We start from the raw sequence: 27,964 nt of genomic DNA on the forward strand, positions 1-27,964 counted from the left end.
ATTGTCCCATTTGAGTGAGGTCGGCAAAATATGTTAATCTTCTCCATTCGCGTCTAGTACTCGTTAACTCATCTTTAACGATTTTCATCAATACATATAAATAATCAATATTATACATTAAGTATGATGATTTAGCTGAAGTTTGGAATATAGATGATTTTACCTTGGAGTACTTTTTACCCATAACATCAAAAAAATATTATGGTCCATCTTTTTTGAGATTATGCATTAAAGATACATTCAATAATTATTTTATTTAAATAGATTAAAAGAACAGCTTTGGTTCGAAATAAAATCTTAATAGGAAGTCCAGAAAATCAGTCTCCTCTGTTACAATTTTGTAGGCAATTTTACATGATATAATTACTTCTGTACTGTAGCTCGCGGGATACATTTTGATACGCTATAATGTATTACAAAACATTTACAGTGTCAAAGTCACGCTTTTCCGCACATAACACTTTAATGGCTTAAAAACGCAAAACAACTGCGTTACTAAATTATTTCCACAAAGATTTCAATAAACACTGTGAAATGTAGTTAACTATGGTTTGTTTTACGTGTTAGTGGCATGATTCACGCTGTGGCATCATGAAGTAGGCGGATACTTTCCTAAGTAAGCCTCTAATTGTCTTCTAAACCAACGATTAACAGTTTCGGGTTGATTAAACCTCCCTGTCGCACTCCTCGCTGAGTTAATATTGATTTATATACTTGACTGCATACTTACGGTCATGTGTGCTATATTTTAATATTTTTTTGCTGTTACTTTAATAATAAATACGAATAACATAATAATTATTCTAAATTTAAAACAATAAATTAATTAAATTAATGTATTCATCTTAGTTCTTTACTAATAAAATTAAATAAAAATAGAATAATTACTTATAGAATAATAAAAATAAAATGTAAGAGTTGAATATTGTACTGTATAAGCGGAAACCTAGATATTGTTTTCATTGTAGAAGTTAGCTAATGCATTACAATATTGTGCTAAATTACGTTTAAATTGATAGTTACGATGAAACCACATAATGATGTGTACGTACTGCCATCCGCGTCTATAGTTTGGTTGTATGATGGTACTTTCTTGGTCATTGTAGAGTTAATGTTTATCTGCGAAATTGTAGTCTTCTATTGTAGTTTTGTTATTTCAGCTTTATGAGTAAACGAAGCGACTACTAAATCAAGGGCAATTTTGGTAATTGTCTTCAAACTTAAAGTTGCTCTCGGCTTCGTTCACGTCTAATTTTCAATTTTAAACAAGATGTAAATCTTGTTCTTACTTTCATTGGCATCATATTTTGCAAAATTCATTACAATCCTTGATAGCGGTAGCTCTATAAATTAATATCTTCTGAAATTTATATTGATAGCTTCTGAAATCTATTGAAATGTATAATGCAAGAAAGTCTGTTTGTTGAATTGTGTAATAATAATTGTTTGATCAACAGTCAATGATGTTGATCTTGTTTAAGTTTCATGATAATATGACTGAATAAAATTGTTACCTTGTTATCTTTGCATAATTTTAAGAAACAATTTCATTTATAGAAGTCGATTGCAGAAATGACTTAACAGTTTTTTGGTCTATTTGTGAGTGTGTTTGTTTATAATGACGCATCAGCTGTGTCGACATTCGTTTTGTGTGTATACAATACATTTCAGTGAGGCATTATATTGTGTGTGTTGTCTCAGGTGGTTTTTTCGGAGTCATTTTGACTACTTGGAATGATTAGGCACGGCGTGTCGTGGATGTTAGCGTATGTTTGACGGATGACACAGTCATCGCTGATTTTCAAAATAATATGAATAAGAATTGACGATTTACGTAATAAAATTACTGTGAGTGTGGTACTTTCCAGTTCAGATTAGTCTCGACCTTAAATAATTAGCGATCTATGCAAAGTATGTAATTCTTAGACAGTTATAAAACAATATACTTAGTACTTACTACAATTCATTGTTTTATCAGTTAAGATCGTTGTTGCTTTTATATTTTTGAAGGCGTTAGATGAACATGATATCAAAATTATAATGTGAATAAAATTAATGTCTATAGATTTTCTCTGTCAATTCATACTAATCTTCATCTCTTCATGCATAATATAAGTGGTTCATTAAGATCTGTTGTAAGAAAAAACTTTCGATCATAATTATTTCTTTTCTACACGTATGAATACGCAGAAAATAGTCCTGTCAAAGAGAAAGTCAGTCAGTTTATTTTAATTCTTTCGAAATGTAAAGTTATCTTGTTATAAAAATAAAACTATCCAAATAATCACAGTTTTATTTGTTTTGGGTAAATTACATATACTTGATACAATTCGTATAGTTGATACGAATTCGGTTTGAACTCTACGTTTAAAATAAGAAACAGTAATTTAAAATCATCATCATATTTTAAGTGATATTTAAAAATTACTTATTTGGTATATAATAAATTACAAATATTATAAATTAGTTTGATATAATAAATAACTTTAGAGATAATTATGATATTTATCAAATAGGTAATACGTGTATTATTTAATGCGTTATACGGAAATCAGTAGATCACTGTATTTCAAATTCCATAATAGAATATTGTGATAAATTATTCAATAATTAATTTTTGGATGGTTTAAAAATTATTAGATTGTTAATTAGACCTTGGTCTTATATTTAGCACGTAATTAATTAGGTAAGTCATAGGTATTATTAATTGTATTGCACGCCCGACGAGGCAACGTTACAGCATAGGGTGTATAGGAATAAATTACATCTAAAAATACGTCTGCCTTGTCGGTCCAATGGGTAGAGTACGAGGTTCGACTCCTGGTTTTATTTATGCAATATTCATTTGGTTTTTCTTCTAAGAAATTCTTTCTTTTCGGGGATGTGACGATGTTTTCTCGGACCAAGGAGTGTTTGGAACCCTCGTACATTCTCTTCGTAATTTTAATTTTAAGTTTTTGACTTTAACTATCGCCATTAAATTGACATAACTTGACGTTTCAAAAGTGTTTGTAAACTAAGTCTAATTGAATGATGAATGTGGAGTATGAGTTCTGAGTTTCATGATCGTGTTACACTCCTCCACCTCCGTGCCTCGCAGAACACGTTAACGACAGGCGTCCACAGATCCGCATCGTACGCATCGGACGCATCGCATCATACGGCTTTTATTATTCTTTGTATATAATGTCATACAAGTGCGTCTACTGATCCGCATCGAACGGATTTTATCTACTGTAAAATTAATAATCCGTTTGATGCGATGCCTCCGATACTTGCGATGAGTGGACTCATACCATTAACCATCGATCGCAGCCATTTTCATTTACATCTAGTGATCTCTACATTATCACCTAAGTGCGTCAATTGACACAAAGCGTGACAGATCTAAGCGTCATATACATTTCCTAGAGGGAAGCCTTATCCTAAGGCTGCCTGTCCACCAAAGCGGAGCGAGGCGGCGTAGCGGAGAAACGGACTAATGCGGAGCGTAAGTGTGCACTGTGTTTGTCCACCGGAGCGGAGTTGCAGACTAATTTGTTAAATAAATAAATGTAAAATTTAATTTATTTCAACCCCGCTCCGTTTCCTCGCTCCGCTTACCGGTTTTATATGAATTTTTAAACTAGCTAGCAAGCCCTGTCCACTCAAGAGGAGCGGAGATTTTGGTTTTTACCCTATTGGTTAATATTTCTTCACTTCTCGATTCCGCTGCGTCGCTCCGCTTCGGTGGACTAACAGCCTAACACCTAACTAGCTAACCTAACACTCTGTTGTGGGGCGTTAAAATAGGCTGACAATGCTTTATTGTCGCACTGTTTTATAATTCCGCAAGATAGAGTTTAGCGATCTCACCTGAATTTATACTCAGGGCTTTTATGTTACAAGTCTAGGCATTAATGATTTCGCCTGAAAGGTTCTAGTTACGCCACAATCGACGAGGCCCCTCGTCACAACACGATTAGGTCAGAAGCAACTGATTTCGGTTTGAAACACGTAACATTGTTATACAACGTCAACGTGTTACGACTTCAACAAAATCCTGGAAAAGGAAAATAACTTATTTTTAGACACTACACCATAATTCTATTTTAGTGTTCAGTGACGGGCTCAAGTAATCGCTCTGAATTTTGTAACGATCACTATCAGAACAATGCGCCAGGTAGCCTGGCCCGGGACTCGAATCCAAGATCTCGTGAAGTGAAGCCACACAGGCTATCCATTAATAATTTAATTTAAGATATTTTATAAATCTTTTTCTTTCCGTTTGCGTGCTGTGGGATATCGATTAGTGTGGAGCAAAGTTTAGTAATTAATTCGATTACATAACAACCGCTATTGTCTGCAGGCTTATTCACTATCTTTGACGTTTGCTAGTTGACATATACGAAATTGAGATTCTATGTAAAAATGTGTCAATTCATCCGGTGCTTACTGGTGGATATCGCACAGTAGGTAGGGAAATTACATTTGTTTATTTTAACAGGTTGATATAGAAGACCAAAATAGTGAATAGGCCAGCTGAAGTGTGTATCAATAATGGCCACCGGTGGGGTCACTGAATGATTGACTCGCGCTAATTCCTTTGATAACGCACTCGTATGTTATTGATGCTACATTGTAGTGTATTGAGGAAATTCGCATTTATCGATAACGATTATTGCTCTGCAATTATATTTTTTATAGTAGTATGGTATACTTTTTTTATGGCTTGCGCTTGACCACAATCATCTCTGATGGAAAGCAATCATTCCGTGAGGAAGAGTCCCGCTCAACAGTGAGCCGAATATGGGTTGATAATGATGATGATGAATGCAATGATGAGGTCAAAGATGGGACGCAAATGCCTAGAAAGTGCCTATTACTTCTACCTTATAGATAACAGGAAACAGACGCCGGGTGGGCATTCCACTCTTTAGCAGTTCAAATAAGAAATGTTGAAGCACAACGTTTAAAGGTCCGTTTATATCTACAGATATTTAGCGTGCCAGACACGTGGCAGACAAAATAATATTCTTCTATACAGAGTTTATTGACGTATTTATTTATATCTTTTTTTTCATTCTTTACAAGTCAGCCCTTGACTGCAATCTCACCTGATGCTAAGTGATAATGCAATCTAAGATGAAAACGGGCGGATTTATTAGGCGTAGTATGAAAATCCACACCCATTTCGGTTTCTACACTACATCGTACCGGAACGCTAAATCGCTTTGCGGCACGTTTTTGCCGGTAACCAGCAAAATATCTATCGTAACGCGGCCGCGCAGACAGACTGTAGACATAAATACGTTAATAAACACTGTATATAAGAATATTATTTTGTCTGTGACGGCACGTGTCTGGCACGCTAAATGTCTGTAGCTATAAACGGACCTTAACGCGGGGTGCGGGTCGCCTGGACGTAGATATCTTAATCAAAAAGTTCATTATCTAAATTGATGATATAACTGGACTAGATTGGCAAACCATCAATGAGGCAGTTGAAAAAATATTCAATGATTATTTATTTAAAATGTCAAGCGATTACTTAAACTGATCGTTACTATCAAGAAACTTAAATAAAGCATCAAAATGTAAATGTTTCTATGTTGAATTCATAATTGTATAATAATATAATTTTTGTGAAAAATAATACAATATAAGTTATATAAAGTGTTTCAAGTACCCATGTACTCGTACCATCCCAGAGACAAATCAACTGCTCAAATTACATAGTTCACTTTTAAACAGTACAGCCGTTAAAATAAAGATATAATAAAGTATAGCAAATAACCAGTAATAATAGGTGAATAACATATTACGAGTATTTCTGCTGGAGTGAAAATATTGAAAACTTACATACAATGTGATTTAGAGTCCATTACAATTTATTGCGCTACCAATGCAGGTATGCTTTTTCGCGGTAATTGTATCGCGGTATAAAATCGCGGACTAATCACAACTGGAATGAGAGGGAAAGTAAAATTTTTTGACCATCTTGAGTAAGAGATGAAGCAAACAAGATCCCTCCATGATATTAGAAAGCAAGATATGCGGAAAACACACAAAAACAGCGAAGGTAATGAAGGAACGATATTAAGGAGCAGGCAGAAGTCATATCCACTGAGCTATCACGGCTCTATCTAAGGTACGGTTATCGCAGGACGGTTACGGCTGTCAGAAAACATACCCGATATAGCTGCAGATGTCTCCGTGTTCCAGAGCTTCGATGCCGTAATTTTACAGTTGACGAATAGAATAATCATTGTCGTCATCACCACCGTGGAACGTTTTATATTTTAAGTGCTTAAGTGCACGTAAAAACACAATTTGAATAAAGATCTGATTTTAATTAACATATAAAATACATAATTTACTACATGTCCAGTATATCACGTTATATAGAATATTGTCTCTAAATTAAAAGCCACAGAAATTACCCGCTGGTCGGCGCTAACTGACAAAACTGAAAATATTTTTAATATAAGAGGAATTTGAATTGATTAATGCTTGTATTGAGATAGTGTTATGTAAGTTATATAACTTGTGCAGCATAATCTGACCACAAATGAGAATTTGGTAATAATTATTGTTACTAATTGTGTGGTGAGATAAACACAAATGAAGGTACTTTCGACTACAAGACATCTATTGGTACGTTACTTAACGGTAAACAGATTAGTGCCTGTATTTAAACAGAAAACACGGATTCCCGGCATTGTTGCTACATTTCGTTTATAAAGAAAGTCCAGGTCACAGCTCACGTCAAACACAATTAGTACTGAATAGACATAAGTACGTAAAAAGTGTTAAAGAAGTTCAAAATAATATAAAAATAAAGAAAGCATTACTAGAGTTCGTACAAAAAAGATAAAATCTGCAATATAATAAAATATAATAGAGTTTATAGATAAATATATAGCAAAGAAAATATAACAATTAGTATACAGTGGTTCAACAAATAAAATGTGATATTATGTAAGTAGTTGGAAATCTAATAAATTACGTTCATTGAACATTTTGTGAGATCACCGGAGACTGATAGAGAAAAAGTGAGATCTAAATCTTAGCTGGAAAATAACATAGTGTAATAACTTATGTTGTTTATTCTAAATCAATTAATTTAAACGATATTTGCGCAAAATTGTGTATATAAAAAAATATTTAGGATAATGATTTTACGATATGTCATCAGAAATCAATAGTGATCAGTGCCAAATATTAATTTAGTTGAATATTGTAAAGAACAATAATTCTTGCAAATAAATGATTATTATTATTATTATTATTGAAAATGTTGGAATAACTTTAATAACTACATTAATACTACTTATATTTATTTATTGACCAAAATTATATCAAAAAACTAAAAATAAATTGCTCTTTAGTTACTTTAGAACTTAAGTTTAGTAGCACTGTCACAGTTTTAGAGTTCGTAATTCGGTTCAGTAGTTTTTTTTTCTGGGAGGTAAAAATCCCTTCGGACTTCTGCCGGAAGGCAGGGTATGTCCGACTTGCAGGGACTAAAATAACCTCCCCAACTCCTCGCAGCACGGACCGCCCAGCATTACTTCGTGCTGACCGATCACGTATCATTTCTCACACTCTCCCTTCTCCTGCCTTTCTCTTATTTCTCTCCGTATTATTATTTTGCGGAGCATATTTGATTCAGTAGTTACGAGTACTCAATGTGGCTACGAATCATTTATAGAGATTTTCTTTTATTCAGATTCCCATACACCCTCTAGTTCCGATGTCTTGGTTTGTCAATTAACATACTTTATAGAAAATTTCTGTCAAATTTTACATTTTTATCCATACTAAGTGGTAAAATTTGTGAGGCTGTAGGGGATCTAGGCTGGATCCACTGAACCGATTTTGAAAATTATTTTACCAATAGATAGCCTTGTGAGCCTCATAAGCCATGATTGTAACATCTTGATACAATTAATAGGAACGAATCATAAATGTCAAGTGAATACCTTGTTCCTTTATCTTCCGGTGCGCTTCGTAATCGCAAAATGTTTACCCAAATAAGTAGAACATTTAATTTTGAAAAAAATTGCCGTTTATATAAGCTGTATCTCTTATATATCATAATTTAAAAATTTATTTTGGAAGTGCGTTGGCCGGCTAGTAGCTCTGCTAAGTACTTGTATCAGGTCGACTCCAGACCTTCATTAAGTTGTAGTCCTTAAAGATACTTCATGAAAAAATTAAGAAATGCCCTAAAATTTTTTAAAGTTCCCCTCGATTTCTCCAGAATCCCATCATCTGATCCTGGATTCCTTATTATGGTACCACCCTCGAAACATCTTCTTTCCAACAAAAAGGAATCATCAGAATTGGTTTATAAACGACGAAGTTATGCGCGAAACACATGAAAAAAATATCGGTCGAATTGAGAAACCTCCTCCATTTTTGACGTCGGTTAAAAACTGCGTATCATCATCTTAATCCAGCACTCTTGGCAGTAGTGGTGGTTGCATCGATAAGCAACCCCTTATAGGGAACGCTATCCACTTTTAGCGAATGGCGAATTTCACAATGGATGATATATTATAAAGTACAAGCGGACGCCTTCGATTTCGATCGCGTGGAATTCAGTTTAAGACAAATCCCTCGGAAACCATTGATTTTTCCGGTATGAAATGTAGCCTTTGTGTTAATCCAGGGTATTATCTATCCTTGTTGTAAATTTCAGCCAAATCGGTTCAATAGTTTATTTATTTATTTTATTTATTTATTATTCAACAAAAAACACATTTCAATTAAGCCTAACCATAGTGCAACACAAACCACAGTTGGTTTTACTGTGCACTGGTAATTATTACATAATACAATAATTAACAAACAAAAGAGAATAAATACCAAGAATAATCATTATAGTTATCCATACAAACTTTCACGTTTAAAATAATACTATGATTTTCCCAACATTTGTTGAAGTTTGATAGTAAAGCAATGAAAAGTACCTTTAAACAATGATAAATATTTATCGTGTAATGTCTTAGTTAAACAAATAGAATAATATACCATTAAGTTAATTTGCTCATAATATACCACTATAATAGATCTTTGTTGTTCTAGATGAGAGAGTCATAAGAAAGAACGACAAGAAGCTGATTTTATTGTTCACAACAAGCCATCAAAGTAAGTACTTAAACATTAGAGTAAATAAACTTTCATGTAATACAATACATAGCGTTCAAAACATTAAAGTGTTCAATTGATCGTACAGAAAGATGATGTTTATTTGAATAACTAATAACAATAAATAATTATCAGCTATTGTTGCGGTGATTTGTAACGGACATCTCTACCCATGAACTAAAGTAGTGATAGTTTCAGTTTAAAATTGTCGCGTTTTCACTATTCTCGGGTGAAATGGTTGCGACCATGTTCCGTTATTCGCCGCGTATACTGGACCGATTTAAAAACTTCTTTCACTTGTAAAAAGCTACATTATCAGGGAGTAATAGATTTGATCCCCGTATTTCCAAGGGAATGCGAACTACGCAGGTGAAACCGCAGGGTTCTGCTAGCATCCTATAATCTCTGGGAGGGATACCTAGAACTGTAGCGCTATAGTTGTACACCCTTCCAGATGTCGGCGTCCGCGTCCAGCCCGGAGCAGTTCAACCTGGACGGCATCCTCAGCGAGCTGGGCAGCTACGGCAAGTACCAGCTGCTGCTGCTGCTGCTGCTGGCCTTCCGCGACTCCTTCCTCAACATGTGCAACTTCAACTACGTCTTCACCGCCGCGGAGGTGCCCTTCAGGTTGACCCTTGTTTGTTTTTAGTGGTACTAGAGCTTTGACAGCCGTGATAGCTCAGTGGATATGACCTTTGCCTTTGATCCGGAGGGTGAAGTTCGAATCCGGTCCGGGGCATGTTCCAACTCCTTCATATTATGTGCATTTTTAGAAATGAAATATTACCGTGCCTCAAAAGGAAAAACATCGTCAAAAACCTGCATACCTAGGAATTTTCTTAATTCTCGGTATGATGAAGTCTGCCAATCCGTGAGACTATAGTCTAACCCTTCTCGTTCTGAGAGGACACTCCAGTTTAACAGTGTGCCGGGTTGTTAATGATGATGGAGAGCTTTTTGTGAAGTACTATGCACACATTTCTGCTACCGCTTGATATCCTCAGTCCACCTAGTGGGAGATCGACGAATACTGCGCTTTCCGGTGCGGGGTCCCCATTCCAGCACCTTGGGACCCCAACGCCCATCGGCTCTTCGAAATATATGGCCTGTCCATTGCCATTTCAGTTTCGCGACTCGCTAAGCTATGTCAATGACTTTGGTTCTTCTACAGATCTCCTCATTCCTGATTCGATCACGCATAGAAACTCCAAGCATAGCTCGCCCGATGGCCCGCTGAGTGACTTTGAGCCTTCTATTATGGCCTATAGTCAGCCACCAAGTCTTGGATCCGTAGGTCATCACTTGTTTTGGACTGGTTTTCGACTAATTGTATAGAATTCCGAGGAGCAAAGTTTAATTAATTAGATTAATAATTACGACCGCAGAGATAAGTAGACCGTTGTATCAATGGCAGCAGCTCGTGTTGAATGAACATTATTACTATTATATCATTAACTTGAAATTCGTTTGTTACCTATACTAATATTATAAGGCATATTGTAAAGAAAAGCCTATAAATGAAAGAAATATTAAATATTGTAAGGAAATAGTAGTCTGAGACGGATATGACGTCGTCGTTGGGTCGTGCCGACGCTCGGTGGCACACTTGTTTCCATAAAGAGTAGGGATTTACGGTTGTAATTCTATATCGGTCACTCTGGATAGGCGGGACTTGACTGGTAAAGGGGAGTGATAATTAACTGTTAAGGGCGCCCTCAACCCTACATACAACACAAGTTCGTGACTCCACTCAAGGGCATTCACTGCCGTTCTAGGGTCTTATTTTGGTTTCAATTTGATTTGTTAATTAAGTTGTCCCGACAAACATTGTGAATCGGAACCATTGTTCAACGTTGGTTTTCTTATTTTTTAAATCCATTTTTGAAGCTTCTGCTAAAGTAGGTATTGTATTACCTATCAACATATTTCCAGATGCGACATTCCGGAATGCGAGTCGTCCCTGGGTAGCTTCAACCAGTCGTGGAGCATCCTGGCGGACACCAACTCCACGTGCCAGCGCCCCGTGCTCGCCACCAACGTGACGAGCATGACTTGCTCGCCGGAAATGTTCCTGTCAAACAGGACCGTGCCCTGCGAGCACGTTGTCTACGAGGACTACAACAGTATTGTCGCTGAAGTTAGTACTCTTTTACAGTAATACTTGACGGATAAAGGAGATGATGCGCCTGATGGTAAGTGAAAAACCATTACCTTTAGACACATGAACTTTATTATTGTCTGAAGATTTTTTTAAATTATCATTATCTGAAGATAATGATGGTTATCTGCTGATAATGATGATTATCTGATGATAATCATGATTAATTATAGACAATGATGATTTTCTAATTACAACGGTGATGATAATGATGATTGTTTATTTAATTATTTAAAGAAAATAAACCCGGAAAGACATTACTCGGTACTTACAAATATCTGATGATAATGATGATTAGCTGATGATAATGATGACTGTCCGATGACAAGATTATCTGATGAAAATTATGATTTTCTGTAGAAAATGATGATTTTCTGACGATAATGATGATTATTTGATGACAGTGATGATTATATTATGATAATGATGAATAACTGATGATAATGAACATTACCGGTGATCGACTGCTTAACGTGATCTATCTCTCTCTCTCCTACTGTCTGAAGACAGAACGGGAGACACAAATTAGAAAAAAATATATCGCACTATTTCTACATAACGAGAACTTGTATTGTAATTTCTGCTTTTATAGCCGTTGGAAGGGCAATGGAATCAAAACCATAGTTGAATAGTGTTTTAGACGCCAAGTTTTTCATAAAAGAAACAAAGCGCCATTATTACACACAAGTACAATCAGTGGCATGTTTACTTCATACGAGTACATCGACGTCAACACATGAAATCGTAGCCAAGCGGTAATACTTCCATAACAACAACCATCAACTAGCAGACTAATTAACTAACTTTGATGTTAGTAGACATATATAAAAGTTACCAGCTAGCTATTGCAATTTGTAGGTAATTCTTAGGTCACGTGATTTTGTATTCACTATTTTAAATATTTGTAATATGCTAACAGATCTAAAATAAGATTATTGGTAGAAAACGACATCCACAGTGGATATCATAAAGTAGGTAGATGAAATTCCCAGTTGGTATTGTGATTTATGTTAACAATGGGCTTTAACGTTTACGGAATACAAAAATTGCGTTCGTTATTGATTTAATGTTATTTACATTAGGTAGCTAACATACGTGAAAATAAGTGCTGCAGGCTTATATATTAACGTGGAGTATAATTTTAATGAATGTACACGAAATTTACCAACTTTTTTTACAAATTCTTAAATCTTGTTATTTCTTTCATTTTAGTTGGCTAATGTACGCTAAAGTTAGTGAATAGTCCAGCCAGTGTTAGCAGTGCCTATTATAAATAACTTCTCCGTGCAAACTGTTCAAACAGCGCACCGGCAGTGACATTGGCGATGTACCTGAAGTACTAGTATCTGTGGTACCTGCCGACTGATTGCAGCCCTGACATTGGATCGTGCGTGTGTTTACTGTTCAGGATAATGACAGTGAAGCGCATCCATTGTTACTCGTTGGTCATTGCCGAGGTCTATCGGTGTAACGATTCGATAGTAGTTTTCGCTGACATTTCGGAGAGTGTGTTTGATCCCAAACGTTGGTCTAAATTTTTGTTGATCCTGTTTAGCTAGTTATTTCTAATACCGGAAAATATTTCGTTTATCTATGCATTGATGTAATGAATACTAATTAATCTTTTTAAAATCACATTATGGCTAATAACCCTTTTCGAAAAACAACACATTTCTTTCAAAAATATTTATATAACACTAGTGGACGCCCGCGACTTTGTCTATCTAATCTAAAATCTATTTCCATTTCAAATTTCAGCCAATTCGCTTCACTAACTGCAGCGTAAAGGTGGCACAAACATACACAAAAACTTTCGTCTCTATAATATTAGTGTGATGAGCTATATTCAAGCCGAGCCGTGATAGCCCAGTGGATATGGACCTTTGCCTCCGATTCCGGAGGGTGTCGGTTCGAATCCGGTCCGGGGCATGCACCTCCTACTTTTCAGTTGTGTGCAATTTAAGAAATTATATATCACGCGTCCTAAACGGTGAAGGAAAACATCGTGAGGAAACCTGCATACCAGAGAATTTCTTAATTTTCTGCGTGTGTGAAGTCTGCTAATCCGCATTGAGCCAGCGTGGTGGACTATTGGCCTAACCCCTGCCATTATGAGAGGACACTCGAGCTCAGCAGTGAGCCGAATATGGGATGCAATTTGAAAACATTAATTCTCTAAAAATATTTGTATATTACTTATACCTAAAGATAAACTAAGATCAAAGTCACGTGTTTTTGGGAACAATCGCGTGCATTTAAATAACGGAAAATACCTAAAATGTAAAACATGATAAAAAGTTAATTATGATAAGAATCTATTTTCTGGAGGATTAGATTTTCGTAAACACTCTTATGTCATTATCTTTGATAAAATTTTAATAAGGATGCGATTTCTTATATTTTACGCATCAGTGAGTCAGTGGAAACTACGCTATCGTGTTCGTGCAGTATCGAGATGCAGATAACGAATAATTTGTAATCATTAGTACTCGATGGGTGGTTGGAAACAGGACCTCTGTGGTTGCGATTAGATGTTTAGATTACGAGATATTTTCAAATGGAAATGATCACTACCAACTGATAGTAATCCTTATCTCGCCCTCGTTTGAGCTGTGTGGTTGGTCTAAGCTCTAGATCCTCTTATCAAAAAGATTTTGTCTACAATTGGAAACACTAATTTAGACTGTTACTGAAGAAGTTCCCATAAACAATCGTAATATTTTTGTATACACATTATCATAATGTCACATTTTCTTCATTTTTAAGTACTAAATCTCCTATCGACATCGACTTTAAAGGTATTAGTCAGTCTCAGGACCTCGTTATTCGAAGCCATTTACGCTATGAAATACTGAAATTTCGTTCGAATGAAATTTTCAGTATAATTTGATAATCTGACCCCGGAGTTGGTGAGAAAAGTTGGTGATGTTACAACCCATGCTTCGGAGAGTCCTTGAAATCTCTCAAAACCACCGCGGCTGAAAATCCATAGTTAGTAATGCTGGACAGTCAAGCCAATCCATTACGCTATAGAATGAAAGTAGTTAGATGCTTTAATGTATTATTATTTGTTTTGTTTTTGCAGTTCGACTTGGGGTGCCAGCCGTGGAAGAGGACTCTCATCGGCACCGTCCACAACCTCGGCCTGCTGGTCTCCTTCATTGTGTCAGGGTTCATCTCCGACAGGTTAGACGTTAACGACGACCAAATGGTAGCCTTATAGCTCCAAAATATTAAAAATGAAACCAAAAAAAATAAAATGTATTCAAATCTATAGGTATGGGCGCAAGGTGATCATCGTGGGCACGCCGCTGATGGTGGGCGTGGCCGGGCTGCTCAAGTCCATCGCCGCGGACTACTGGACGCTGCTGGTGCTGGAGTTCCTGGAGACGGCTCTGGGCTACGGGAACGCGTCTATGGTTCTGTGTACGTTCTTATCTTTACTCAACTCAAATTCTTCTTTCATATCAAAGTCTAGATCCAGGTAACAGCTGAAATTAACGTCGTATGCTCCAGTATTGTACTTGGTTCATGCAACACAACGCTCAGTTAGTAGCTCATTCGAGATTGAGTCAAACATGACAAACTTGCAGGGTACGCTAAAAACTTTAATGAGTTTATGTATGGAGCTTTTACTGCATCATGGTATGTTATTGTTTTATATTAAGAAATTAAAAAAATAGAATATGTCAGAATGGTGTTTGATGCTTTTGCAATGACTTTCCGCGGTCGAAGCATCGAATACTACAATAGTGGTTACTGATTAGGTGTTGTTATTATGTGTGGCTTACCATAATTTTAAAATGACCCTTTTCGTTCTTTTCTTCTTAATAAGTTCTTGATATTTTATTCGGTAGAGAGCACTTTATTTATTCAAGTAATTTCTAATTATAAGATTTTATATATTTTTTTGTTTCCTTCCTCCAACATGTTTGAGACACTTACTTGACTTTTTCGTTAACAAAATAAAGTTGAAGACAATCAAATTGTTTGATGTGATAAAAAGTTTTATCGTTTACAGGATCCTTTACACAGGGTCTTCCTGTGTAGCCTTCCTGTATAAAAAATTACGTGTATTGCTATTGAAACTTTTTCAATTTGAATATTCAATCAAATTTCAATGTTTTGTAATTCTCGCCTTTGAAGACATGAATTATTTTTCCAGCGCTAGAATCCGTGAGCCAGAACAACCGCGTGGCGTTCTCCTGCATATCAGATATCCTGTCGAGTCTGGGCGGCGCGTTCTTCGGCCTCATCGCGTGGAAGATCCCCTACTGGAGGCACATGATGCGGGCCATCTATGCGCCGCTGCTGATCGTGGTATAACTGCATTTTTGGTTTTCGTTGGATGAAATATAGTAAAATTCGTTTTGAATTTTATGAGCTTAGACGTTGTTCCAATGAGGGTTGACGACGGCTAACACGCTAGTCTTGAAGCACCAGAGTGTAACACCACCAACTCCGAGAGATGAGTTTTACTGAATTTTTTTTTGGATTGTATTCCACACTCACATATCAGTGTGAGCCATTCAATCAACAAGCTTGACAACTACTGAATGGATCTTCCTACGTTTTTTTTAGAGTCATTTATGAGGAAGGCGTAATTTTTAATGTTTTGTTTGGGATAAAATGAGAAATCATGTTTCTAATCTAAAACTAGCCAGCCAGCGAAATACATTGGGAAAGATGTAACTGTAACCAATTTTTATCTCCCCCCTTCGCTGACAAAATTATACTTCTGGCATTTGCCAAATCTATAGAGGATCAGAATATCATAATATGACACCGTCTAGCCGTAAGTAGATCGTGCGGTTTTCTAGCAAAACATACTATACGTTCTACCGTTGTCAGCTTTTGTAAGGCTAAAATTAAATTTTTCTTTAAATGATCGTTATCTAACCTTCACAATAAATTGAACTATTAGATAGGTTATCCAACTATCTGATTACTAGATAAACTTACAACTTATTAAAAGTTTCGGTAGAAAATCCGACAGTAATGATCGGTAGGAGTTAAACATTATTAGGTTCCGTGCTACTTCTTTTCTTGTCACAACCTGTTCCGCATTTAACCAGTATGTTGGTTGGTTGTGCGTAGGTCCCTTTAATGCAGCTCTATGCTGGATTACTCCATTCAACCGAGTTCGCTCCAGGAACTTAACAGACCGCCCGGTCGTCAATAGCTGGATGTCACTGAGGAGGCCAATGTAGGCTGCGCGTTGCTCCTAAACAATGCTGCGTCTAGCATACATGTAACGGTGTCTCGTTATCCTACATGCATGTTCTGCACAAAGGACGGCTATTCATAGAACTGAAAGGTGTTTTGTTTAGTGGGCAATATCCCGTTAACAGTCCTATGACCGTTCTAAGTTTATCAAGATCAAGGCATGAGCATGGTTTCACAGATACACACGAGTACTATCATATTACCACTTATCGTCAGATGTAATTGACACCAAACGCTAATCTTTTAGTGAACATTTAATACAAAGCGATATTACTTATAGAACGAAACAAAATATTGATGCTGCCTAATTTATAACTCATGATATATCTATACTAATACTAGAAAGAGTTAAAGTTTGTGAGTTTGTGAGGTAGTCTTGGGTAATGTCTGGATCTTCTGAACCGATTTTAAAAACTATTTTACCATTAGAAAATCACGTAATGTGTGAGTGCCATTGGCTAACTTTTATTCCCGTAGTCCCACGGGAACAGTACGCCGGTGAAACCTCGAAGCGTCTGCAGCTAGTTTCCAATTAGACCGCACCTGTTTCCTGCCACCTGCAATACAATCTAAACACTATCAAGGCAGAAGTGAATAGGTATCTTCTAGGCAAGCGTGACCGTGACGTGATTTTAGACCTCATCATTGCTTTCCATCAGGCATGATTGTAGTCAAGCACTGAAGCTTATTGATCTAGCATAAAATAATAAGTAATACTTAGTAAGATAAAGAGAAATGAGCAATTTCAGGTGTTCTACATCTTCCTGGTGGACGAGGGCGTGCGCTGGCTGCTGGCCAACAACCGCAAGCACGAGGCGGTGCGGGTGCTCAACAAGGTGGCCAAGATCAACAACATCACGCTCTCCAGCAAGGCGCGCGACATGCTGATGATGATCACCGAGGAGCAGAATAAGGCGGAGGAGGTACGAATACATATACTCCATTGGAATATTGATACGGAACTCTAAAACAATGATAGCAGTAAACCAGACAAAGAAAACCGACAAGGACTTAAAGTATTTAATAATATCACAACAGTATATTTTGTTCTTCTACTTATGCGAGTTATATGAATTTAAGATACCACAGTTCTAGTTCTTCATCATGAATTCAAGACATGAAAGATTAATATTAAAAAGACTTCAACCCCATTTTAACTCTCTAAGGGTAGAATTTTGAAAAATCTTGAATTAGATTATTTTTAGTATTGTTTTGTTGTACATTGAAAAATGAAGGACTTTTCATACAAACTTTCAACCCCCATTTCACCCCCTTCTGATTTTATTTTCGCTACAAAAAAGTTAAGTTTTTTAAAAATTTTAATCCATTAAATAGTTTCAGCATTATGTCCGGTCAACAAAAACACGGACAGACGGACAAAAAATAAAAAATAAATATTTTTGACTTCAGTATCGATTATAGAATGCCAACCAGCTAAAATTTTGGAAAATATCTTTGAAAACAGAATTTGACTTGTTTTATTATAAGTATATAGATTTAGTAAAACGCTGTTATTTTAAATTACAATGAACACTTGAATTTTATTTATTTGTAAAGAAATAGATAACAATGATAAGAGTGCAAGGACACCAGTACAAAGTCCTTAATAATTAACTAATTTATGATAATTAGATCCGAGACAATTTAATAACAATAACAGATTATCGCTTTGATTTTACAATCTAAAGAAATGTTAACGACGAGTAGAGCTCTACGTTACATAAAGAATTGAGGATTATTACATTTTGGCATTTCACTATTTTGTATCTATGTTTAATTATTTCGGTTTAATTACGACTTTATTAATTATTTTATTATCAAATTCTTCACAATGTCACAAATATCACAGTTTACAATAGATTTCAAGATTAATGATATTAATAATGAGGTACGGCTTGTTTCATAATATTATTTTGATAAGTGTCAGATTCCGGAAAACTTCACGTAGGTATATCTAAAATCTCGTTGCTCCCATTTCAGGCTGGGAAACCACAACATCAAGAAACCCCGCGCATATTGTCGGTTTTGCGATCAAAGAAGATAGTTCTCCGCATCACCATCATAGCCGGCTGCTTCTTCTGCTGCATGTTCGTGTACAGCGGCACCATCATCAACTCCGCCAACATCTCGGGCAACAAGTACCTCAACTACTCGGCCCTGCTGCTGGTGGCTGTCCCCACGAGGATAGTGACCGCCTTGACCTTGACCAGGTTTGGCAGAAAGACGCCGATATGTGTGGCCTACTGTCTGTGTGCCGTGTTCTTTATGACGTCTGCTTTTGTTCCTAAAAGTAAGTACTGCTTGTTCGTTTGTGAACGTAAGTGTTCCAGCACGTGGGAGCCACGCCACAGCATCGCCGTCACCGACCTGTATCCTTTCACATACATTTTTTAAAGACTAAAACGTTAAAGCACAAAACATGTAAAAAGTTAATGCATCTATTTTAGTAGATTACCTAGAAAATATGGTGTAAGAGTATACTCGCAGTTTGTAAGCAGATGTTGATAGTTATGCAATTATTTTCGTTACGTTAGTTTATTCAGATGCTTTTTTTGTTAACGTCATGTTGATTGTGTCTTGTTGCTTGGTTTTAATTGAGTCATAAAATGTTATGACGGATGACTTTTGTGAAAATTGAATAGACCTTTATGAACAGAATAACTTGTTATGTATCTTGTTCAACAAGTCTAGTTTTATTAGATGTATCTTTCTAGTACCTACCATATTGAGACTATTCATTCTTGTTTATTAAGTTTATAACTAGCTACTAATGCAATTTAATCGAGAAACGTATTGAAGCGCAATATATTAAAATAAATTGTAGTATACTTTAATGTACCTCATTTGTTCAGTCGGTAGCTTTTTCAGATGCGGGTCATGAGAGTTTTTCTTTATTTTAAGAAATTCTCGATAGTACAGTGTTGGTTTAAAGGTAACAAACTCATGCTTAGAGCACGGTAATCCGTCGGTCGGAGTAACTTTACGAGTTTGAACCTCTGATTTCTCCTTCCCTGATCCTGCAGTAAAAATAATGATGACATTTTATCTTCCTTTAAATGAAATTGTAAAACTTTCAGATGTTGCGAATATATGATTACGTTCCAGCAATCTGGTGGGCGTCGGTGATGTTCTACATGGCCGGCAAGATGTGCAGCAGCTACGGCATCTTCTCCATCAGCGTGGTGGCCATGGAGGTGTTCCCCACCGTCACCCGCAACTCGCTCACCAACATCGCCAACACGGTGGGCCGCCTGGGCTCCGTGCTTGCTCCCCAGACGCCGTTGCTTGTGAGATGTTTTTTCAATGATCTTTATTTTCATCACAATCATCATCATCATCATCATCATCATCATCATCATCATCATCATCGTCATCATCATCATCATCAGCATCATCATCATCATCATCATCATCATCATCATCATCATCATCATCATCATCATCATCATCATCATCATCATCATCATGATCATCATCATCAGCATCATCATCATCATCATCGTCCCAATGCTGACTGGTAGACATCACACATATAGAAATTAAAAAATTCTCAAGTATATTAAGGGGATGATTTTTCTTTACCGTTCGAGATACGTGATATTTGATTTCTTAAAATGCACATAACTGAAAGTGAAAGTTCATACCCCGACCGAAGGCAATGGTCATATCCACTAGGCCTACACACACGTTGAAATAATTACATGAAAATAATCCGTATCGGCCTAAAATTATCTACTTTCTACAGAAAGCAGATAACTTTGGTGATTTTGTCTAGATTACAATACACTGGTGGTAATCTAGACAATATCGGTAAAAAGATTGTTTGATAAAACGAGTTGCGAGATAATAGCTTGTACCTAATTATACCTAATTAAATCTATTTTGACTAACAATAAATTATTCGACAATTCTTTGAATAAAAAAATATTAGGAGCGAAGATATAGAACGTAATTGTTTATAGGGTTAAATTACCAGCAAGATATCTGTATATCTGTCGATGATGTTAAATGACAACTCTTTACTACTAAATAATGTATGTATCTAAGAAAAGTCTAATAAAAGTAAATCTTAGAGCAATTTGGGAAAGTGACACTGAGGCTGCTAATAGTATTTTAGATACTATATATTTATTGCATGTAGAGGGAGATAAAAACTGTAAGAATATATACGTATTAATGTGCAGTTTTTGTGCACAGGAGCAGTACATGCCGGGGCTGCCCAGCGTAGTGTTCGCAGTGGCAGCGCTGGGCCCCGCCGTGCTGGCGCTGTGCCTGCCCGACACCAGCCGCACCGCGCTGCCGGAGAGGGTGGCGGATGCGGAGCAAATGGACGAGGAGCCTGCCACCAACAACGCCGCACCCGCGTGATACAGTGACTTGAAAGACTGCTAAAGCATAGATTAGAAGTAGAGCTCATTGTGATACTTAATAACGAAGAATTGGAAACGCATAATATACAGATTGTGATACTTGATAGAAAAGGACTGCAAAAAGGTGTAGTAGAGCTGTTTATGTCAAAACAACTTACTTAAAACAGTTACACAGTGGCTTCGTGATAGTGTTTTAAGAGACTGCTAAATCATAGAAGTAGGGCTCATTGTGATACTTAATAATGATGGACTGCAAACGCGTAGGATAGAGATTGTGATACTTAATGGAAAAGGACTGCAAAAAGGTGTGATGATAGTAAACGGCTCTACAGCCGTTTATGTAGTACGCATGTTTCTGATGTCACGCATCAGTGTGAATATGAAGGTTGTCGTTGAAATCATAGACGATGACGAGAGACTTTATAAAGTACGTTTCAAATAAATAATAGAAAGAAAGATCATTATAGGATGTGTTTTAGCGTGTAAGTGCAAAGATCATTTTGATCATCTGTTTATTGGTCAACGATACGAAAGAAACTGTTATTTTTTCCCAGTGGAGCAGTGAGCATTGCTCAATGACTATAGTTACTATTTGATTAACTGTGATTTTAAATAAACTTTAGTGTAAAATAAAACTCTTCGAGTTAATGATACATGTGACAGAGATGGTGTAAGAGATTTGTTGCTCGTGAACGAGCTACAACTTTATACGATGTGATAGGTAGTAAGAGATAAAATGTTGTGTAGTGTATTGTTATAATAAATTGTCAGGTTTTAGTTATAGCGGACTATAATTTTATTGTTAACGAAGTCTCATATAAGTTGATATCATTATTGTTTTGCATGAACTTGAAGTGCATGCTTTGGAACGTAATCATATAATGTATAGATAGGTGCCATTTCTTTTAAGTAGCAAATTCAATTTTGTAAAGTTTTGTATGATTTAATCTTTAGATTGTGTGTTGTATATAGGTGCAATTGTATAATATATTTTTGATCTGTTCAACTGTTATTTTATTCTACGTATTTGCATTTTATTTTCAACGCCTACTTTGTTGGTGATTTGTGGTGATGGTTAAAAGTTTGAGTACTTAAAATGTTGACGCATTTTTAAGTTAGCTATTGTCACAAATAAATCATATTTATAAGTAAATAATGAGATAAACGGATATTTGACAATGATAATTCATGTCTTGATATCGCTATAATTCATCAAGAAAAAAAATATTTTCATGGATATCAATTCAGGCTATAAAAAGGTATAAGTTTTGGGCCAAAAAGGGCTCGGAATACAGAAAGGTTTTTACCTGTGAAAACTGAGTATTGCTCGGGAACCTATTAGAGTACAAATACAATATACGACAGTATACGATTATAAATTACTTATATTTATTGAATTTTAGATCAAATTATTTTTATATCTTTTGAAAATCATGTAATGGTGTAACTTTGACAATTAAAAACGTCAATACAAATTATCATTTAAAGGAATAATTTGGATATCCAGAGAAAAATGTTGATAGAAATTTCATATACATTTATTTACAAATTAAAGTATCAGATTTACTATTTTCTAAAATATAATTCCATAATATTAGTTAAATAAATAAACGTTAGTCTGACCTAATTATAAATTCACTAATTTATTCAAAACAATACGTTGCCTACAAATGTCATAACAAATGCATTATGAATTACGCTCAAACCAAGAGATAATTTAGCTAATTATCCTATATAAGAAAAGAATGTTAGTATGACACCTACTAATCTACCACAGTTGCTTCTTCAATTTTAATTACTATGATTGATTGTTCGTTTCAATCATCAGACAGAGGATTATGATAAAGAATAAAAACAATAGGCCCGGGAGCCGTACTAGCATAGTTACCGATAAAGCTGCTAATTCGTATTGTCTTACAGGATTATTTCACACTATCGTTAGAATTTTACTAATTGGTATACAGTTCTTATCAAACTGATAACAACTGTATATCGATTAGGAAAATTCTATGACTAATTAATATTGTAAATTAAGTAGTAAGTATGTTCACTTTTATCTCTGCTGAGGTATTTTTATTTAGACTTCACTGGCCTTCGCAACAATGCTGTAATGTAGGAAATAACTATATCTTATCTCTTAAACTAGATTTGAAACTTCCTCAAAAAGATGATTAAAAGGTAACTTTAGGTTATTTAATATGCATATGTTAGAAAAAAATGAAAATCTGGTAATCAAATGTGAAATTATTTGATTAAATTATCTTGTTCTGGAAATACAATGAACTGGGGATCAGATCTTTAAACACACTGCAGGCTTGTTAAGACCTTCAAATTTCGAAAATTTTCTCTCTTAGATTTAAGCTTCTATCAACGGTGAATCTATTTACAGGGTTCAACACAACCTGTTTTTAAGTATGCGCATAATTTTACCAGTGCCAACGTATCAAAAGTTACATTAACTTATTTCTACTTATAATATATTAATACCATTTACAACATATTTACAGTTTTTGTTCTCGCATTCACAATATTTTCTCTTAATCTACTTTTATTTACATTCTAAATTAGTTATGTTTAGTTCATTTCGATCGTTCTGCTTTTGATTCTGGTTTTCCTAATGCCTCCGCCTCAGCCAGGGTGTTAGGCATCTTAGTCCCCAGCGTCTCCGGCTGCGTGAGGACGAGGAATCCAGAGATAATTCCCATGGCGCCGAACATCATAGACGGTATGCCGTGCCAGTATTTCATCTAAACAAAGAAACAAATTAGGTCAATACAAACGATGAGATGATGGATTTGATCGTTGAACTAGTGTTGTCATGACTACTCCTTGCGATTGTGAAAGTGAATATTATTATTAAAAAGATATGGTGAAACATTCTATAAAACAATAAATGTAATACCATCAGTCGACAAACACGCACTGCAGAACGTAAGCCCCAGTTTGTGGGGTTTTGCAAACATTACAGCTCTAAGCTATCTAGTGTCTAGCAATGCAATTTTACGGATTCCCTCATTATTAATTCGATCACATAAAGATACTACGAGAATAGAAATAGAATATGAAACTTACTAGGACAGGAGTGAGTGGTGCCGTGATGGACCCGATGCGGCCCACCATGGACGAGAAGGCCAGCAAGCTGTGTCTGTACTCCGTGGGGTACAGCTCGGACGTGTACAAGTAAACTGACGTCATCACCGTAGAGATACCGAACTTGCCCAGAAGGAAGATGACCAAACGAAGCGCAAACAAATCTAGTAAAGAGGAAAGAGAATTTTAAAATAACCATCAATTATAACTTTGTTTTATGTCTCGTGTGTGGAAAGATTTTTCCCATAAAAAAATTCATCAACAACCTCGATATAAGTGCTGATCAACGTAATGTTTGTACTTAATAGTTCTTGCGCAAACTTCTTCATAATATGAATATGAAAGTTAGTGGGAATGTTGGAAACTTACTGTCTTATTTTTTTCAAGACTGTCAATCTTTATTTTCTAAATAAAGTCAGTAGTTGGTTATATTTTAATATACAATAGCGCATGGACTACTTTTTTCCCCCTGATTTCATTTTATGCTAAATCATTCTCGTGTGATGGTAAAATCCCTTAATAAAATATAATATCTTGAAAGTCTCACCGTGTGGAATGAAAACGAAGGCAATGTTGCACGCAGCGCTGAAGAAGAACGCTATGCACAGAGTGACTTTCCTGCCAATCCTGTCCAACACCAGCACGGCGGTGTAGAAGCCGGGGATCTCTATAGCGCAGGTCAAGATGTAGTTCAGATGCATCGTGTCAGAGAGGCTCGTGGAGTTGATGGAGAGGCCGTAGTAGACGAAAGTTGCCGTTATCCACCAAATGGGAGTCGTGCATACTCTTCGAAGTAAGACTGGAGAACCGATGATAGCCTTAATAAGATTGGGACTTCCTTCCTAAAAAGAAATGATAAGTTAAAGTAAAACGTTGTCTACAATGTCACTAATCTATAAGTGGTATATGTATATATAGAAGTGGAGGGTCACTCAATCACGAAATATCCAAAACAGCTGTAAAAGAAGAAATTTAGCAGGGAGGTTATAGTTAGTAGACGTCTGTTAAGAACGGATTCTGTTACTGCGCCGGATTAAAGAGTTCTAAGGAAGTACGCTAGTGTGCTTATAAATGCGCCACTTGAATTTTATATTTTATAAATAAACTAATTTGTTATGCTCTAAGTGTTGTGTCATAAATTTTAAACACGCTAGCATTAACTTACACGCTAGACATGTTTTATTTTCTTACTAAGTGAAATTAATTTATTATTTATTTTGAGAATATGAAAAATATAAAATTTTTATTACATTTAGCAACAAAATGTTAGTGTTATATTAAATGTTAGTTACATGAAGAATAAATCGTTAAACACACAATATTTTCCTAGTTATTTTAAATCGTGATTTTCAATACAAAATAATATTCGTGAATGTAATAGAGTAATCACCTTCGCCTGTGATTGGGGAGGGTTCAGCAGGGCTTGCATGGACTTCTCACTGATCTGCTTCCTGTTGACTTTAGCTACTTTCTCCAGAACTACTTTAGCTTCATCAAACTTGCGCTTGGCCAGCAGCCACCTGACGCTCTCGCTGAGGATCCAGTAGTAGGAGATGATCAGGAAGCACGGGATGTGCAGGGCCATGATCATGTACCTCCAGGGCTCGATGAGCCACGCCACGCTGCCGAGGATGACCTGACCCAACGCGAACATGGATGTCGAAGTGGCGCTTGACAGTACTCTATATTTAGGTCCAACTAACTCGGCAGCTGAAACAAACAAATCCATCATCAACAAAATAATTTCGTTTGTCTATCGAACACGTTTGCATTTCAGGTTTACCATTAACATACTAAAGTAAGGTAATATAGTCGTACTATGAAGTTTAGACTGTGGTTCATACCCTCAAACTTCGATTTTTTTTTTATTTTTTCTTCATGATGGCAAAATAAATCATGTCCTCTATGTTACCTACCAAAGACTTTGTCACGGTCATGGACCGAGGACCTCAAAGCAAGGTATTTCTAAGGTTTGTATATTTTGCATTATTTGTCATACCAATTTCGTGCTTCCATTTCAGACAGTATCATATATGTTTCGGAATAACTTCTAATGTAGAATGTATCCTTTTTTATTAAATTGATTTAATCGTGTAAAGTTAGTATAAAATGGAAAGATGAAAATCGAATAAGTACATACCAAAAATATACGCAGAACTGAAAGTGCCAGCGCCCAAAGTGGTCTGTAATATTTGCAGAGACAAGTACATCGGGTAGTTCACTGAGAAGGATCTAATGAGACCGATTGTGGCCAAGTTGAATACGCTTATGACGAGAGCGATTCTGCGGCCGAAGCGATCTGAGACGTATCCCGTCAGAGGAAGCACGAGCAGCGTCCCCACACTGTTCAGGGTCCCCGCCAGAGCTCGGAGCCATTCTTGACCTCCCAAGTCAAACTGAAAACAAACAACATCTTTAGCTGGGGTCAGTGATTTTGGCATTAAACTAATAACGTGTCTATTAGAACGCGAATGTAGATCGCTTTATGTGATCGCTCGTAAAGTAAATTATGATTTAGTAGGAACATACGTGAAGTCTTATTTTAGGCTGTTATTGTTATATTATTATAACAATAATATCCTCAATACATAAATACTAAGTAAGTTATTCAAACTTTATTAAAAATGTGAAATTACGAAACGAGAATGTAAAATAAAAATCTATTCCGTATAAATCATTACCTATATATACTTTTTTCTTTATGATAATTACATATTTTACTTACATCGTAAACAACTGTATTGAATCTGAGGTATACGAATCCATCGCAACCGATGGTGGTGTTCCTATCGAACAACTGCGCGGGGCAGTATTCTAAGGTTCCGTTCTGCGTCAGGTTGGCCACGGGCGCGAACCTCGTGGTGCTGGCGAACCCTGACCCTGACTCCGGTATGGCATTCGAGATCCATTCCGGTTCAAACTCATGCCTCTTCCCATACTCTCCGCACTCCGGCACTTGACATCTTCAACAAAAGATATATATAAATATCATGGTTTAAATTAAACTAGTATTAAAAATAAGAAAGAAGAAGTAATAGTAAAATATGGCAAATAAAATACAATAATTATGTAAATATAAATCATATACGCACAATAAAAAAACAGTATAATATAATAGAGGCTGCACATATACAAATGGATATGTTATTATTTACCTGTGAGGAATCGCTGCAGCAGAGAAGATGAATTCACTCATGAAAGCCGACATTATAATGGGTATGGCGACGAGGAGAAAATTCCTCAGCTGGAACCTTCCGAACTGACCTAGCTCATTTGTGAGGACATCATCTAAGTCGATTTGCTTTTTAGGAGGAGGTTCGTGACCATCTTGCAGGCCATCTTTACGCTCTTGCTTCGGAGTTTCCATATTTTTACTTTTTTGAAAAAAATATTTTTATTAGACCGTTGACTTCAGCCACCAGTTATTTACTGATGAGTATATAACTAACTGTGTAAGGTTTATTGTTAAAGAATAATCAGTGTGTCTATTTTATCATGGCCTGATGTTGATAAAAATTATAATATTATGATTGATTTACTGGTAATTTTAATAATTATCGTGCATAACAATTAACACGAGGGTCACGTTTTGTTTTTTATACCAAATCAATCAGATACAATAATGTTTTTTCGTTAATCTGTCAATGTTTCCAAATTAGGCAATATTTAAGCTAAAGTCGCGTGAATATTATGATCTTAATGTTCACTCAAACATTTCTCGCATGCATCTTCTTCTGGTGGGTTTGTAGCGATTACAATAAATAATATATCATGGTGAACAAAGATCTGAATAGTTAGAATACTTAAATACGTTTGTAAATGACCATAAGATACAAGCTCAATAGAGTAACTCGACTGCCAGGAGATTTGACAAGACTTGATGACTTGATGCCTTGATGTCAACATGAGTCTGGCTACCATAAACAAAATATTTTTTGCAATCCGGCTGGTGGCTTTCGACATTAACGCGTCCAAGCCATCACTC

The 27,964-nt window shown here is 35.9% G+C and overlaps 2 protein-coding genes across 3 annotated transcripts in view; one reads left to right on the forward strand and one right to left on the reverse strand.

Annotated features, from left to right (window-relative positions):
* LOC112044187 (organic cation transporter protein-like) overlaps positions 1 to 21,895 on the forward strand; it is a 30,435-nt gene extending 8,540 nt beyond the window's left edge. Inside the window, exons 1-11 of one of the 2 annotated variants that reach the window (XM_052885017.1) lie at positions 6,721 to 6,960; positions 9,073 to 9,135; positions 9,590 to 9,762; positions 11,068 to 11,272; positions 14,379 to 14,479; positions 14,571 to 14,719; positions 15,459 to 15,613; positions 17,269 to 17,442; positions 18,500 to 18,809; positions 19,625 to 19,806; positions 20,717 to 21,895. In XM_052885017.1, the coding sequence (XP_052740977.1) occupies positions 9,590 to 9,762; positions 11,068 to 11,272; positions 14,379 to 14,479; positions 14,571 to 14,719; positions 15,459 to 15,613; positions 17,269 to 17,442; positions 18,500 to 18,809; positions 19,625 to 19,806; positions 20,717 to 20,887 (1,620 nt within the window). In that variant the 5' untranslated portion in view covers positions 6,721 to 6,960; positions 9,073 to 9,135 and the 3' untranslated portion in view covers positions 20,888 to 21,895. Of the gene's footprint in view, positions 1 to 6,720; positions 6,961 to 9,072; positions 9,136 to 9,589; positions 9,763 to 11,067; positions 11,273 to 14,378; positions 14,480 to 14,570; positions 14,720 to 15,458; positions 15,614 to 17,268; positions 17,443 to 18,499; positions 18,810 to 19,624; positions 19,807 to 20,716 lie in introns of those variants that run through there. The other variant, XM_024079939.2, reaches the window with a different exon arrangement.
* Positions 21,896 to 22,369: 474 nt separating this feature from the next.
* LOC112044111 (organic cation transporter protein-like) lies at positions 22,370 to 27,655 on the reverse strand. The gene is made up of 7 exons (XM_052884954.1): positions 27,135 to 27,655; positions 26,705 to 26,942; positions 26,120 to 26,375; positions 25,370 to 25,689; positions 24,527 to 24,821; positions 23,962 to 24,143; positions 22,370 to 23,636 (listed from the first exon to the last, which is right to left on the reverse strand). Exons 1-7 carry the CDS (start codon positions 27,344 to 27,346, stop codon positions 23,469 to 23,471), a joined length of 1,671 nt encoding a protein of 556 aa, XP_052740914.1. The 5' UTR covers positions 27,347 to 27,655; the 3' UTR covers positions 22,370 to 23,468.
* Positions 27,656 to 27,964: the final 309 nt, after the last annotated feature.

Source organism: Bicyclus anynana, chromosome 13 (genome assembly GCF_947172395.1).
Source record: "Bicyclus anynana chromosome 13, ilBicAnyn1.1, whole genome shotgun sequence".
NCBI classification, from domain to species: Eukaryota; Metazoa; Arthropoda; class Insecta; order Lepidoptera; family Nymphalidae; genus Bicyclus; species Bicyclus anynana.

Excerpts from the sequence above, each read along its gene's own strand:
- LOC112044111 (XM_052884954.1), bottom strand. The coding sequence starts at position 27,346 with ATGGAAACTCCGAAGCAAGAGCGTAAAGATGGCCTGCAAGATGGTCAC. Across the intron at positions 26,376-26,704 it reads TCAATACAGTTGTTTACGAT|TTTGACTTGGGAGGTCAAGA; the intron begins GTAAGTAAAATA and ends GTTTGTTTTCAG. Across the intron at positions 25,690-26,119 it reads CAGTTCTGCGTATATTTTTG|CTGCCGAGTTAGTTGGACCT; the intron begins GTATGTACTTAT and ends TGTTTGTTTCAG.